The following is a 15,801-nucleotide window of genomic DNA, read 5'->3' as shown; positions in this document are numbered from 1 at the left end:
GCTCTCCCCTCACAAGGGACCAGAGCGAAGGTGCGGTTCTGTGTCGATCCACCCCTTGCTCTTCTTCCAGATCCTCTGGCCTCCCCAGAGGGGGGCTCCGGCCAGGACGCGGCCTTGAGAGCCAACCTCAAGATGAAGCGGGGTCCCCCTCCTGATGCTTCCCTTGCTGCCCTGCTTGACCCTGACCCCGGGAGGAAGAGCACCGGTCGGGCCGGTGCCGGGAAGTAAGAGGCAGCCTGCGGAACAAGCCGGGTCCCCACCCGGGGCCCAGACGGAGGCCTGTGCCACTCCGGCGCCTGCAGGTCCCATGGGGCTGGGCTCCAGGCACCAACCATGGCGAGGGATACTGGCTTCCGGGCTTGGGGACCTGGGGAACAAGGACAGGGGCAGAAGGCCAAGGACCTGGTGGAGCCCTGCCTTGTTCTTACCCTCCCTCGCCCCACTCCCTGCTGGGACAGGGCCTGACGGGCTGGGGGGGTGGGGAATAATCCAGTACTCCTCATTTACCAAGTCCCTGCCATGCTGGGCCATCCAAGGAGCTTTCCCTACATTGTTTCACTTCACCCCCGGGAGATGGCCTTGTCATCCCCCCTGACGGGCCGAGGGAGGGGCGGAAGCTTGGAGAGGATCAGTAACCTACCAAGCCCTGGGGCCATGGGGGCTTGGGCAGGATTTGGCCTCTTAGTAGCCAAACTCCTCGCTGCCAGCTTTCCCTCTTCACACTCAGACCGGGCAGGCGCAGGGCCAGGCGGCTCCTGGGTGGGCAGAGCTATGGGGAGACAGGACTGACTAGCTGGACGAGAGGGCGGGTCCTGGCCTTCCCTTTCTCAGATCCCCTCCCTGGCTTGGGTCTGCCCTCTGGGCGGGGGTCATCTTGCCTATAGCTTCTCTCAGAGGCCAGGGAGCCCCTGAACATGCCCATGGGAGTCAGTGGACATGGAGACGGTGAGAAGAGGATCGAGACACAGGGGCCCTCAAGTCAAATTAGCAGTGCCCATTGCTGCCTCCCAATGTCTGTGAACCCTCCCACCCTATCCAGGCCCTCTGCCTCCTGAGCTGCGAACAGGGAGTATTAGCCCCCCCAAAGGGGCCATCCTTGCAGCCTTGCCCTCTCCGGGGATCTCCACGAATCTGTAGGACCATCTCTGTGTTCATTCAAGTCCAGCGTCCCCCTGACAGCCAGAGAAAGGAGAACTGCCACGTCCCGGGCCCTGCTGGGATAGATGCTCCCCACTCAGGGCCACAGCTCCAGACAAGCCCCAGAACAGAAGCCCGGCTCCCCGTTCCCTAGAGCTACTACCACAGCCCTCAAGACCTCTCAGGTCAAGGGTCCCCTGTCACCTGAACTGACCCTGGTGCTCCTTCCTCAGTGGGTCAGAACCCAGGACCTAGGACTCAGCAAACTCAGATTTATAGGTGCTGGCGCCACCCTGGGGCGCATCTCCCAGAGCCCAGCCCCAGCCCTCGGTGCTCCTGGGAGGCTGTGGCCTGGTCCCCAGGCCCTAGTAACCTCTCCTTGCCCCAGGCGCTGATGGTCCCTGGTAAGCAGGGCTGGCGGGGGTCAGGGTACAGCGCTCTGTCCTCATGGGCGGGCAGAGGCAGGCGGAAGTCTGTAATGCCCTGACAATAAAGGTGCTCTCCCCACTGTGGCTCTGGTGTTGGTTGCTGGCAGCGGTGGGGGACAGGGAGCTGGGACATGCATGCCCAGTCAGCTTCAGCCAGGCCCGGTCCCAGGAGGTGTCTTCTGGGGCCCCAAGGCCAAGGTGACCACAGGCCTCTGAGGCAGGGAGGCTGGTGGAAGGGGCTGGAGAGGGAGGGAAGCACTCTCAAAGGCTGCCCCCGCAACAATGCTGTAAGCCCAGCTGGCCCAGCTCTGTAAGGAGAGTGAAGTGGGGAGGCCTCAGGTCTGCCCCCACATTCCTGCCCCAGACCTAGGTTCCTCAACACTAGTCTAATGTGGATCTTGGTGGCTGGTCCTTTCCCTGAGCCCTCAGCTGAGACGGGCACTATGCCACCTGGGGATCCCTGCCAAGCCATCTCCAGCCAGGACTCTGGGCCTTGCTGAGGCTCCCCCACCCCGCAGGTGGGGACCCAAGGCATTCTGCTCTGCCTGCTGCCCCAGGTCGAGGGAAGGCCCAGGCTTCCAAGGCCCCAGCCAGACCTCATGTTCCTAGCTAGAAGCTTCTGGCTGGGCACCCCCTGCTGGCCCCCACATGATCTCCCTAGAATAACTTTGTCCCATGTTTAGACTCCTGGGGTCCTTGTGGGCAGGATGGAATCTGGCTGACCTCCACCTTCCCCACCCCAGCACAGGACCTGGCCCATCGAGCAGCAATGTGGGCCATGCAAGCCTAGGTGAATCCCGGCCAGAGTGACGTGCGCGGGAGGGGTGGCCACAGGGCCACAGCAGCACCGGGGGTGGGGGGCAGCTGATCAGCAGGGGAGCTGAACAGAGGCCATGGAGGTACAGGAGGGAGAGGATGGAGAGCACAGCCGGGCAGAGGCATGAGGGCTTCCTCTGGACAACTGAGCACCTTTTCCTCCAGGCCGCCTCAACTCAGCAACACCCATACATTGGATGAAACCCCATCCGAGTAGCAGCACATCCCTAGGGGCTACCACAGGACCCCATGCCATCTGACTATGTCTCTAGCCAGTGAAGCAGTCACCAGGCATTTTATTCCCCCAGACCCAATGGCAGAGATGGGACCCTAAGAGATACTGTCCCAGAACATCCTGTCCTGTCTCAGAACATCCTGTCCCAGCGGCCCCCAGCCTGGGGTCTGTGTGGGCCTCTCTCCTGAATATCTTAAGGACATATCCCACCAACATCTGCATCCTTAGCCCAGCAGGCAGCTGCTTTGGGGTAGTGTGAGCGGATCACAGGCCCCCAGGCCGGGTGTCCATGGGTGCCACCAAGCCCTTGGTTCAGGACAAGGTCAAATGGGGGGGGCAGGGTCAAAGGCCCAGAGACTGGTTCTCCCCAGGTCATCAGTGCAGAATTCTGAGGTCCTATCCTCCTAGGTCCTTAACTCCATGTATAGCATTTACTGAGGAGACATGACTTATTCCCTGACCCTGGGTCTTTCAGCTGTCCAGGGCAGGCCTGGATGGAGGGGTGGCAGTCTGGAGTGAGCCCCCCAGGTGGGAGCAGGACTGAATGTCTGGGTGCTCCCAGGCCCACCTCAGAACCATAGAAAGTGGAAGGGGGTGCAGGAAGGAACCAATTTCCAGTGGAGTACCCCACCAGCAGGGTGGACAGGCCAGCATGCTGCTAGGGTGGCAGGAGTTGGGGGCCCCAGAAGAGGTCCGGGCCTGTGGCTTCCCAGGGAAGAGCTGTTCCTCCTTCAGGATGAGGGCTAAACACCCGATAGGCGTCACCTCTCTTCACCCTCACAGCTGCCGTCTTCATTTTATGGAGTCAACTGAGGCCCAGAGAGGCTGAGCGCCTCACACTGGGTCACAGCCAGCTGGTGGTGAAGCTGGGTTTCAGACCAGGTCTGTGGGACTCCCCGACCCATGCTCTCAGCTGTTGCCCTGCACCACCTCCCTGCGAGTGCTTCTGGAAGGAAGAGTGCTGACTTCTGGCTGGTACCCTGAAACGGCAGTTTATACTGTTGGGGTTCACTCAAGCCAAGGACAGAGGGATGGCACTGCCAGGAGGGGCAAGTGTGAGCAAAGGCCAAAGGCGGATGATGAGCAGAGCAGATCTGGGTGGGGAGAAGAAGGAATTCTCAGGAGGCAGGAACAGCAGCCAGATGCCAGATCTTGGAGGACCCCGAAGGCTAGAGGAGGAGAAAACTGACCCAAGGGGAGAGGGTGGCAGTGGCAGGTCCTCACACTCAGCTCGGCCTCTCCCCTCCATCTGGCTGATGAACACTTCCTGAAACGCAGGCTGCCAGCGCTCCCCCTTTGCTCACGAATCTGCTGTGGTTTGCCCGCCCCTTCCTGGCCCTAAGCCTGGTTCTGCAGCCTGGCCCTGTCATCCGGGCCTGTCCTCTCGGCGGCTGGCACCAGCCCAGTCAGCAGCGGCTCCTCTCTCTGCCTGACCTCGAGACTCCTTCCAGCCTGTGGGCGCTGGCCCGGCTGCATGGCAGCACTCGTGCCTGCAGGACACGGCAGAGGGCAGGTCGGAGCGCAACCTGGGCGAGCTCCAGCACAGAGGGCGCACAGACCTTGGTTTTGGGCAAAATCCTCAGCTGCCTCACCTCCTCTGACCCCTGCAGCCCCTGGGGACGCGCTAGGTCGCTTGAGTTCTTGCTTGTCTCGGGCTTCTGCATGGAGACACCAACCTGCACTTGGCAGCTCGGCCTATGGTCCTGGAGGTGACTCAGAATGGGGGACTAAATCACCCGGGAGCCCCCTCTAGGATGTCATCATTGCACAACAGAGTCTAGACACCTTTCTCTGTCCCAAACTGCCCCTCTCCCCCCAACCCCTGGGGAAGGGGCTCAGGAGGGTCAGCCTAGCTCCCAGGGAGAATGCGGGCAGGACTGGAGAGACCTCTCAACAGCTCGGGCCACCCTGTGCCCACCTGCATGGGCCACCCAGGGGGTTAACTAGCACAGGCTCACCCCCTTACCTCACCTCACCTCACCCCACCTGGCCCAGCCAGACACCAACTCCTGGCTCCGTCTTCTCCCGAGTCTGCCCTGCTCTGCATCCCTCCACCCTCGGGGTGCACCCCAGTCTCTCTCCCACACATACTTCTCTCCTGTGCCCCAGGGTTTAGATCAAACCCCACAATCTTCTCAAATACAGGCAGGTTCCAGCCTTGCTGTAGGTGTGTGTGCATGTGTGAGTGTGTGTGCGCATAAGCATGTGAGTGTGGATTCACATGCATGCACGTGCCAGTGTGTGTTCTAGTGGGTGCACATGAATGTGTGCATGAGTACATACACATACATGCATCTGTGTGCACCTGTATGTGTGAGCAGCCATGCCAGGGGTGTGTGCACTCCTGGATACATGTGTATGCATCTGCTGGGTGTGTGTGTGCCTGTACCTGTGTGTGGGGGGAGGAGCTGAGTCCTTCTGCAGGACTTCACATGAACCTTCCCCTTCAGGACCCTCCTCTGGAGTGCTGAGCAGCCATAGAGCTTGAGTCCCCTAAGTCCTTGTCACCACTGGCCTATGACTGGCTGTCTGGCCCCCTGGGACCTTCTGCCCCTCACCTCCCTGTCCAACTGAGCCCTGAAACAGAGCACAGACTGGAATGCTCAGTCTCTGGCAGGAAACTGAATGCAGGCCTCCCCTCTATGTGGGTGGGAGCCCCAAGGTTGTCCTAGTAGGGTGTGAGAACTGGACTCTGAATCCAAATGTAGCCCGTTGGTCGCACCCCAGATGGCCAGCAGCCAAAGCAGCCATTCAGGATCCCCTCTGTCCAATGCTGGCTCTGGCCAGTACCCTAATGTGGCAGTTAACACTGTTGGGGGGGCTCAGGCTGGGCTGAACTCAGTGGTTCCCACAGGAGCTGCTGAACCCTTTGTCAAATACGGAAACATCCACGTGCTGACTGATACCCCAGCCCCCCACAAGCTCCCCCAGCCTTGCCCTCTCCCCTTGAATACCTCCCACAACCCAGGACGCTGCTCCAGGGCCAGGAGCGGGTCGTTCTGCAGTGAACATGCTCCACAAACAGAAAAGTCCTTTTAATGCCCCTCCTGGCAGAGGTGACAAGAAGCTAATGGCAGAGCTAGGGGTGTACGTGTGTGCTTTGCCTCTGCCTGGAGACACACCTTGGCTGCAGGCAGAAATTTGCAGTTGACGAGTTGCTGTGGGATGGGGGAGCTCCCAATGCCAGGGCTGTTTGACTGGGCAAATCTCAGAAGTGGGCCAGAAACCTTCTCAGCCCAGGCTGGGGTTCCTCTTGCACATTCCAACAGGACCCCAGATTTCCTGCTGTACCCACTTGGAACTGAAATCCAGAGAGGGGCCTATTTCCTGGCACCAGAGGGAATTGAGGAAGTTCATCAGACCCTCGCCAGACACCCAGAGGGCATGCTCTGAAGCTCAGGGGCCACCTCTGAGCCTTTCCTTCCCCAGAATGCACCAGGTGAGGTGGCCCATTCTGGGCTGGGTGGCAATGGCGCTTGGGGACACAATCTTCTCTCTTGTGCTTAGTGTGTCCCAGAGACCAGCAGGGGCTACTCACCTCCAATTGGCTGACTCTGGTCCTGGGCCCCAGCCAGAGGTGGCCCAGGTGCTACAGGGGTCCCCCAGCCCCAGCCTTCACCTTTGTGGATCCAAAAGGTGCCCACAGCTCTGTTCCCCCACTAGGCTGTCATCTTCTTGTGGGCAGGGTCACATCTGCACCCCCAGGGCTCAGCTCTGACCATGGCAGGAGGCACAGGACCCTTGGAGACAGGCGGCAGGTCAGAACTGGAGCCTCCTTCCTACCCCAACTCCCCCACACCTGCAATCCCAACCACTGCCAAGGGTTCTGGAACACCTTTCTTCCAGACTGTTTTATAGATTATAAAAAAGAGAATTTCATGAGATTTCCAATTACTTGAATTTCAGGGAGATTTATTTCCAATGTTATTAATAAATTCTAATGCCACCTATAACTTTCTATTGCCAGTTAATTAACTTGCAATTGGTACATTGTAAAAGGCAAATGAAATACCTTTCAGGCAGGGACTGGTAAACCTAATGAGCCAGTGTGCCCCAAGGGGACACATATCCCAGTTCCCCTCCCTACATCAACGGGTGTATGACAAGAGCAAGTGACAGTGAGGGGCCTCAATGTCCACATCTATGAAAAGGGGATCCCAGAACCTGCTCCAGAACTCTCACAGGAGGGATCTGGGTTGAAGCTGTTTTTTATTTATAGATAAATGCTGTGAAGGGGCCCCAGGTGATAACTGGAATCAAGAGTCCTGGCTCCACACACTAGGGGCTGGGTTACTAGAAATTTCCTGAAGCTACCATAACAAATTGTCAGAAACTTAACCCTTTCACTGTCTTGGAACCAAGGCATCCGTGGGCTGTGCGCCCTCTGCAGACCAGGGGAGGATCCGTTTCTGGCCTTACCAGCTTTAAGTGTCCCTGGCATCTCTTTGGAGGGTGCCCCATTCCTCCAACCTCTGCCTCTGTCTTTGTCAGGCCTTCCCCCTATGTGTATCTTAAGGGGACATTTTACATTGGATTTCTCAGGGGACCCCAAGGTTAGGGGTAGGATAACGGGCTGATCTCCCAGGAACTGTGGAAGATCTGAGTGAGCCCTGGGGACCTCACAGGGGGAGGAGGTTGCCGATTCATACAGCTCTGCAGGGTATCCATCCCCCCTTTCACTGCGACCTATTGTACCGTCTCTGGCCTCATAGCTTCTGCTCGCTCTGGCCCGCGCATCTTCCTACCATGGTGCTCTGCCCTGTAGCAGGTGGCTCTGCCGTCACCGAAAGTCCAAAGCAGTTACCAAGCATCTTCATTGTCTCCCCCACAGCGCTGAGGCATCCTGGGACCTCCCCAAAGGCAGAGCTCCTTTGACACCTAGGTTCGTGGATCCAGATCTTATCTCCCCACACCGGACACAATTCCTGATGAGGAAGAAAGACCCCAGGGATCCACGGCCTGGAGCCCCAGAGAGTGGGGAAGTGCAGGCTTAGCTTCCTGTTGGTGGCAGAAGCTGCTACCCCAGGAGGGAAAGGGCCGCCAGCTGGGCTCTTGCAAGGCAGACAGCGATTAGCGAGGCGGACACCTTCTTACACGTGAACATCCCACCCCACCCACAGCTATTCTAGCACCCTGATGACATCCTTCCAGGGTCTCAGGATAGAATGGATCAAGTCACTATCCACTTTCTCACCTCCATGCCCACTGGCCCCTAGGCTCCAACCACCCTGGTAGCTCCAGGTCCTAAGAGATTGGCCATGAAGGCCTTGGTCTCTGTGCCGTGGCTATACAGGGAGAGATTTTTTAAAGACAAAACCAAAAGGTGCATCTTAATTAGGGAAGACATGCAGCGAGGCCAGCCAGAACCCTGCTGGGCACCAGCCCTCCACTTTGTGAGAACAAATGCTTTCACTGCAGCCCTGTTACCATGGTGATCACCGCATCTCAGCTTACTGAGGTGGCATTGCAAATCTGTGGGGAAAGAACAGATTACTCAATAAATGATGCCGGGACATTTGCTTAGCTATTTGGAAAGAAATAAAATTAGCACTTTCCTTCACACCATACTCCAATATAAATTCCAGAAGATTTGAAGAATTAAATGTAAAAAGGAAAATCACAAAAAACTAAAACTATAGATAAATATTTGATCTTGGGGTGAATAGACTTTCTAAATATAAAAGCAGTGGAAAGAATAACACAAAAATAAGAGAGGTCGAATTTAATAAAATTCACCAAAACTTAAATCTCTTTGTTTTAAAGAACCATTTTATTAAATTTGTTGATGGAACCACATGTAAGGATAAAATTGGTGCAACAAATATGATGAAGGGTTAACACCTCTATATGTAAAAAGCAATCATGAATCAATAAAAATGAACATTCCAAAGGAAAGATGACCAATAAGAAATGTACAAAAGAAGAAATAAATATTCACAATAAACATATTTTTAAATATTCAGCTTCACTGATAATCAGAGAAATGCCCACTAAAACACCTATGAGATTTCTGCTACAGATTATCGAGATTGTTTAAAATTATAATCCCCAATCTTGTTGAGTGGAGTGAAGATGAACATTCTTACCTGTGAAGGTACAAGCTGGTATAAAGTTTTTGGAAAAAAATTGACTTTATGCCATAAAACTTTTAAAATGCCCATGTCATTAACCTGGTACTTCAGAGTCTCTTAAGGAGATGGACAGAATTGAAGATAAAATTGAATGCAATAATATTCATTGAGTTTTAACAGAAGTTTATAATTTACTCAAACTCCAGGGCATGGCCAAGTAAATTATGGTACATAAATATCATGAAATATTTTGCAGCCACTAAAATAATATTTTGAATAATGTTTAGTATAATGGAAATATGACTAGGGACATACTGTTGAATGGAAAATAGTTTATCAATTAGCTTCCTAACTGCTGGCAATCAAAACCTACTGTGACTGACTGGGTAAAGGAGAAAAGGAATTCATTGGAAGAATACTAAAGGGCTCAAAATTGCGGGAACATGGGAGAACCAGACAGCAAGAATAGCAGGAAGGTCAAAATAGCCCCAATCAAGAACCTCCTGGTGAGGAATCTGCTCAAGAGTATTCCTCAGCACAGAATGTTGCCAAATGGAAGAGGTGATTTAGGGTATAAGCTCTGGATAGTTTAGTTTGCATATCAAAGGCTTACTCATGGGCAAACCATTTCCATCTCTAAGAATTAGCTAGCTGGGAGGGGCAGTTTCTCTAGGATTAGCAAGGTCCCAGGATATTAAGCCATCATAAAATATAGAAAGCAAAAAACATGATCTTACACTTAAGCCTTTGATTGATTTTGAGTTAGGTTTTGTGTATGTCATTAAGTAAGGGTTCAAATTCATTCTTTTGCATTTGGTTACCAGTTTTCCTGACACTATTTGTTGAAAAGACTGTCCTTTTTTGCCATTGATTGGCTGTGGCACTCCTGTCAAAAATCATTTGACCATATTTATTTTGGGGATCTCTAGTCAGTTCCATTAATCTATATGTCTGTATGCCAGTGCCACACTGTTTAGATTATTGTAGCTTTGTAGTTAAGTTTTGATATCAAGAAGTGTAAATCCACCAGTTTTGTTGTTTTTACATACTGTTTTGGCCATTAAGGATCTCTAAAGATTCCATGTGAATTTTAGGATGGGTTTTTCTATTCCTGTAAAAACATTATTGGGGTTTTTGATAGGGATCTTGTTGAATTTGTAGATAATTTCATTGCTTTTTCTCTATTTATTCTCAGTTTCATTGATCTCTGCTCTAATCTTTATTATTTCCTTCCCTCTGCTAGTTTTGGGTTTGCTATGTTCTTTTTCTAGTTCTTTAAATTGTAACTTCAGTTTGTGGATTTGAGATTCTTTTGTTTTTTAAGGTAAGCATTTTTAGCTATAAATTTCTCCCTTAGCACCACTTTCTCTGTGTCCTATAGGTGTTGGTATTTTGTGTTTTCATTTTCTCTTGACTTTAGTTATTATCTTTTCTTTTTTAAATGAGTCTGTTCCCTCCATAGAAAATCAGATTTCACATGCTTGCATTTTTTTTTTCAAGATTTATTTATTTATACAAGCACTGGTACAGTCAGAAGTGTGGGAGGGTGAGAGAATTCACCAGAGCCAGAGCGGGGAACAGAACAGGCAGACCGATGAAGACACTGCTGAGGGGAGCAGCGGGCACGGCAGGAGAGGTCTGCACGCCATGTGGGACCCTCGCCAGCAGCCGAGGATCGAACCAGCACTACAGAGTCTGCGGGCAGCTTCGCAGCCCAGCGCTCAATTGCTGCGCCACCGGGAGGACCTTGACTTTAGTTATTATCTAATTTCCTTTGTGATTTCTTCTTTGATTCATTGGTTGTTTTAAATTTTCACAGATGTATTATTTTGCCAGATATAGGATTCTCAGTTGACAGTTTTATTCTTTTAGCTCTTTGATGATATTGGCCATTGCCTCCCAAGTCTCTGATGAGAAACATGTTAATAATCTTATATGTAAGAATCTCTTGCATGTGATGACTCAGTTCTCTCCTGATGCTTTCAAAATTTTGATTTTGAAAGGCTGTCTATGATATGTTTTGTTGTGGATCTCTTTAAGCCTACTTGGAGTTAAGCTTCCTAATGTTTATATTAATAGTTTACATCAAATTTGGGGAGTATAAGCCATTATTTCTTCAAATATTCTCTCTGCCCCCTTTCTTTCTCCTCCTCTTTCTCCTCCACCTCATTTTTGGATTCCCACATGCATATGTTGGTTCTTTTTATGATGTTTCGTGGGTCTTCTAGACTCTGTTCATTTTTCTCCAAACTTTTTCTTTGTTTCTCAGTCTCAATAATTTCCACCCTTCTATTTTCAAGTTCACTGATTCTTTATTCTGCCTGATCAAACTTGCCTTTGAATCCCTCTAGCAATTTTTTCATTTCAAATATTGTACTCTTCAACTGCAAAAATATTTTTGTTTCTTTTTAGTGTTTTTTTAAACGCTATTTTTAGATTCTCCAAATCTTTCTTTAATTCTCTGAGCATCTTGAAGACAGCTGATGTAAAGTCTTTGTCAAGTATGTTTGCCATCAGTTCATTTTCCAGGGACCGTTTCTGTTAAAATTACTTTTTCCTTTGAATAGACCATGCTTTCCTGTTTCTGAGAGGCCTTATAATTTTTTTAAATTAGACAGTTAAATCTATGTGGTAATTCTAGAAATTGATTCTTCCCTTTCCCCTAAGTTTGTTGTTTTGTTTTGTTTCACTTTTTTTTTTTAAGATTTATTTATTTTATACAAGAACCGGGGTACAGGCCAGATGCGTGGGAGGGTGAGAGGATTCACCAGAGACAGAGCAGGGAACAGAACACGCAGACTGACGAAATACACTGCTGAGGGGAGCAGCGGGGGAGACAGGAGAGGTCTGTAGTGCCATGTGGGACCCTCCCCGGCCAGCTGGTATCGAACCTGTGCTGTAGATGATGCCGACAGCTTCACAGTGCAGCCCTCAACCACCTGCACCACCAAGGGAGGCCCTTGTTTTGTTTCACTTTTTATTGCTTTTGTTACTTTTTCAATTGTTAGAGGCTGGCCCTGTGCCAAGGCTCTATCGGCCATATAAGTTTAAGATCTTCTCAGGTGTTTTCAGAGCCTTTCCCTGGGCACACTGGTCACTTCAAATTTCTCCCAAATGTGGAGTTGATTTGGAAGACTTAGTCTTTAATATCCATCACCCAAAAAGTAAAAAACTGAGGGGAAAGGGTACCAGCCCTTTAAGTTACTTGCAAGTCACTTCAGCTGGAGAGGGAGGCGCTTGCAACCATGCGGGGAGGTGCAACAACAATCTCCATCTCCGTGATCAGCAGTTGCAATCACCAATGAGCACTCACATCCTTAATCAAGGGGTCCTGGCGAAGTGTGGCCAGGGCAGCAGGTGAGGCACTGCCAGTGTTTAGGGTATGTGCTATTTATCAATAAATACGGAAAAGACAGTCGAACATGTATGTAGAGGCAGAATGTCAGCTCTTGCTTCCAATTATGCCAAAGGTCAAAGCTTGGTAAGGTATCTACAGGTGTGAGATCTGAGCAGGTTAAATCGTTTGCAACTAGTTCTTTTATCTATTTATAAAGTTCCAGGATTAAAACCTCTATTAGGTGCTTATCTGACTGTCTAGGCCCACCTCTTTGGCATCCAGTGTGTGCAAAGCCCCATTTTCTAAATGGGGCTTTAGCAGAAATTTGTCTTGTTTGGGTTGGTTTGATGGTCAGCTTGTGCCAAACATTCCGTATGCTGCTTAGAGTAATAATCATGATGATAACAGAAAAATAACATTTATGGGCAGCTACTGAATGCCAGGCACTGTGCTAAACACTTTACATGCAGTATCTTGTACACTCCTAATTACTCTCTGGGGTAACCATCAATGTTGTTTCCATTTTCTTGATGAGGAAACAGGCTCAGAGATGTTAAGTAGCTTGCCCAGGGTAATGTCAGCAGTTAAGTGACGGAGTTCATGTTTTCATCGTCCCTCTGGGTTAGCTCCCTAGCATATGGTGAAACCTAACGCCTTGCTCAGGGCTTGGCACAGTGGGGTGTGAGTAGGACCCTGGGAAATGGACTCATCTCTTCGTGCTGGCTCCAGTGCAGGGACTAGCTCTGTGTCCACTGGCCTATGTCTGCTTCTCAAACCCACACACACACAAATGAGACTAGGCCTTGGCACTGCTGGGTGGCTCGGGAAGGCCTTGAACTCACTCTGGATCAGCCCATCTCAATGCAGATGAACTGCTGTTGATGGTCTTTGGACATAATTTTCAATGAGACAGGATCATTTGGAAAGCCATAAATACACATTCGGAAGCACGTGATGGATAATAAACTTGGCTCCAACGAGTCACTTGAGCCCCTATAAATCTTGGCTGCATTTTCTTCCCTGGTGCCTGTAAATCAGGCCCTTTCACCGCCTTCTTCTCTAGTCGTGGAGGCCCCTATCCACCATCCATTATGCTGCAGGTGGAGCATCTGACAGCAGGCCCCACAGGCTACCTTCGTGTCCCACGCACATCCTGCCGCTGTCCTGGGGGGTCCAGGCATCTGCTCCATTTTAGGCCTCCTTAGTGCTTTCATGAACAGCCGCCCAGCATATCATGGTTTATATGAGCGTGATGAGGTTTTAACAGCATGCATTTTTTTTGAAAGCCAGGCTGTATTGCTTCTTGCCTCTCTCCTCCCCTACATCTGTTTTCAAGGCTTAACAATGCAAGGGGCAGACACAAGCTGAAGGGGTTCTTTAACAGGTTTTTAGTCAAGTCCCTTGTCTGGTCTCAGTGTGCTCATCTGCCAGATGGAGACAAGAATCCCTATTTCCCGGGGTTGTATTACTCAGGATAATACTATTCAGGTAATCAACATTAGAGAAATATTTAAACTCAGTTGCTTAAACCGACACATCAGTTTCATTTTTGCCCCTGCAAAGTCTGATGTGGTGCTTTCCTGCATCTGATAGTTTTATTATCTAGACTGTGCCCTTCAAGATCACTGCAGCAGAAGTGACAAGAGAGCACAGGAGCTCCTAATCATCTTAATCCAGAAGTGGCATCACCTCCGTTCACATCGTATTGGCCAGAACAAGTCACATCGTTCCCTACTAATTGTAAAGAATGCTTGGAAATAGAGGCATACAGGGCTTGTTGGTGGGTGTTTACAGCCCTGGTGAGTGTTTACAGAGGTTGTATTTAATTAAATGGAACTCACAGAAAGCAGGGAAGGGCTCCAGTACATCTTCAAGTGTCAGAGGTGAATCTAGGTCAGGATTAGCGGATGGGGGGTTTACGCCCAGCCCCCTTCCAAAATGGTGGTCCCTGCTCATGGCACAGCATTTGCTCTCACACCCCCTATTGGGGAGTGTAGGGTAAGGGAAAAATGTCAGGCTTTTCTGCCCTCCCACCATCAGGATAGATGATGGATCCTTGCCGTCCTGAATGCATGCCTGATGGCGGGCCCCTGGAGTAGGGTGTGGGCATAGGTAGATGGGATTCACCTGGGCTGAGACTGGGCTTTTAAGGGCAGCGTCACGGGGACGCCAGCAGAAGCCAAAAGAGAAGCAGAGAAAGAAGCAGCTGAAGCCGAGAGAGAAGCAGAGAACGCCGGAAAGCCCAGATAGAGTGAAGACTTGCTGGGGGTTGGGAGGCCTGCCAGCCTCCCGGTCCCCCAGCACCCCTGCCTGCCGTGTACCTGGTAAATCCCAATAAAAGTCTGAAAAGCCACGGAGGGCTCCAGGACTCCTCCTTTATCCTGTGTGCTCATGTCATAGAGAACCTGCTCTGTGCCCATTCCTGCCGCACACAAAGCATATGAAAAGGAGCTCCAATGAGGGGAGTTGGCATGAGGGTGGACAGTGTGGGAAGCAGAGGGACTCTTCACCTCTAAAATCCTGCCTGCGATCAGCTCTGTCATAGAGCAACAGTCCTGGGTCCTTTGGAATCCCTGAGTCCAGAGCTCAGCCCTAGAGCTGAGGGGCTTCCTCCCACCACCAGGAGAAATCTGCTGCCTGTCCCTGGTGGGGCTCTCTTTTTCCATCTCCCATCTTCAAAAGCACCCCATAAAATACCAAAAATAAACACTACGCATGGCTTTCATTTGGGGAGGGTTTATCTTTTCCCTTTTATTTATTTCTTGCCACGATATGCCATCCTTTCATCTTCATGCCCCCAGGCAGTGACCCTGGAGGCAGAACAAGGGCACTCTGCCCCGAGCTCTTTGGTCGAATGAGGATTCACTTCTTGGTCTACTAGGGAGAGCTAGGGGAGGCAGCCGGAGCTGAACAGATGAGGAAACACTGAGCCTGGGTTTTGAAGGATGAGTAGAAGCTTGCCAGGTCATAAAGTCAAGGAGTAGGGGGGAACATTCCCGGCGTAGGAAACAGTCTGCAAAGGAATAGAGAGAAGAATGCATTGGAAGTCAGCAAGGCTGGATATCAGGGCGACTCAGAGAGAAGAGGTACTGAGGGAGGCTGGGAGGGCTGGGTTGCGGAGGCCTTGAAGGTCAGGTTCAGGAGCTGGGAGTTTATCCTGAGGGCTGTGGGGAACCAACGAGGACTGTAAGAACCTTCTTGTGAAGTGCTGCTTCTCTTCTGATGATGGGAAGTCAGGGGTGGCAGGGTTGCGCTTCTCCCCAAACTCCCCAAACTTGCCCAGCAGAGGAAGTCTTGAAAGAATCTAAAATAAGCCGCCACATAAAATGACTTTTTAAAAAGTCAACATTTCCGTGATTTTGTAGAAATTAATCAGGAACATATGCGTTCTATTTTTTATAAATTGCATGGGATCAAAAGGGAAGGAAAAATCTCTTAGGGTAAAAGCCAATGTGAGTTCCATCCTCAGCTGAAACACCCCACACCACTGCCTCAGAGCTCAGGGCCTTCCTTCCGTCCAGCGTTGCCACGCACCTCACCGGACGTGGCACCAGGCAGAGTGTGGGATGCAGAGGGGGCTCAGATGCGGCCCACCCGCCCTGGGTGCTCAAAGGTGGGATAGAACACCAGCCAGCTTGGGTGGAGAGACAGTGGGGCTGGAGGAACCCAGGGGAGGCCTCTATTCCTGCAGATGGAAGGAACAGAATGAGGGAGAAGTAAAGAGACCAGGTTGGGATAATCTTGCACGCACTGCCGAAGAATTCAGATTTCCCTGCA

At 51.0% G+C, this 15,801-nt stretch overlaps 1 protein-coding gene across 3 annotated transcripts in view; it reads left to right on the top strand.

The window, feature by feature from the left end:
* COL26A1 (collagen type XXVI alpha 1 chain) overlaps nt 1-1,679 on the top strand; it is a 126,162-nt gene extending 124,483 nt beyond the window's left edge. For all 3 annotated transcript variants that reach the window (XM_037506900.2, XM_037506898.2, XM_054693631.1), the window contains one exon: nt 71-1,679. In XM_037506900.2, the coding sequence (XP_037362797.1) occupies nt 71-228 (158 nt within the window). In that variant the 3' untranslated portion in view covers nt 229-1,679. The remainder of the gene's footprint in view (nt 1-70) is intronic.
* The last annotated feature ends 14,122 nt before the right edge of the window (nt 1,680-15,801 follow it).

Source organism: Talpa occidentalis, unplaced genomic scaffold (assembly GCF_014898055.3).
Source record: "Talpa occidentalis isolate TD23 unplaced genomic scaffold, MPIMG_talOcc4v2.1 talOcc4.12, whole genome shotgun sequence".
NCBI lineage: Eukaryota > Metazoa > Chordata > Mammalia > Eulipotyphla > Talpidae > Talpa > Talpa occidentalis.
Note: the sequence above shows the minus strand (reverse complement) of the source record. Positions and strands in the feature narration are given on the sequence as shown.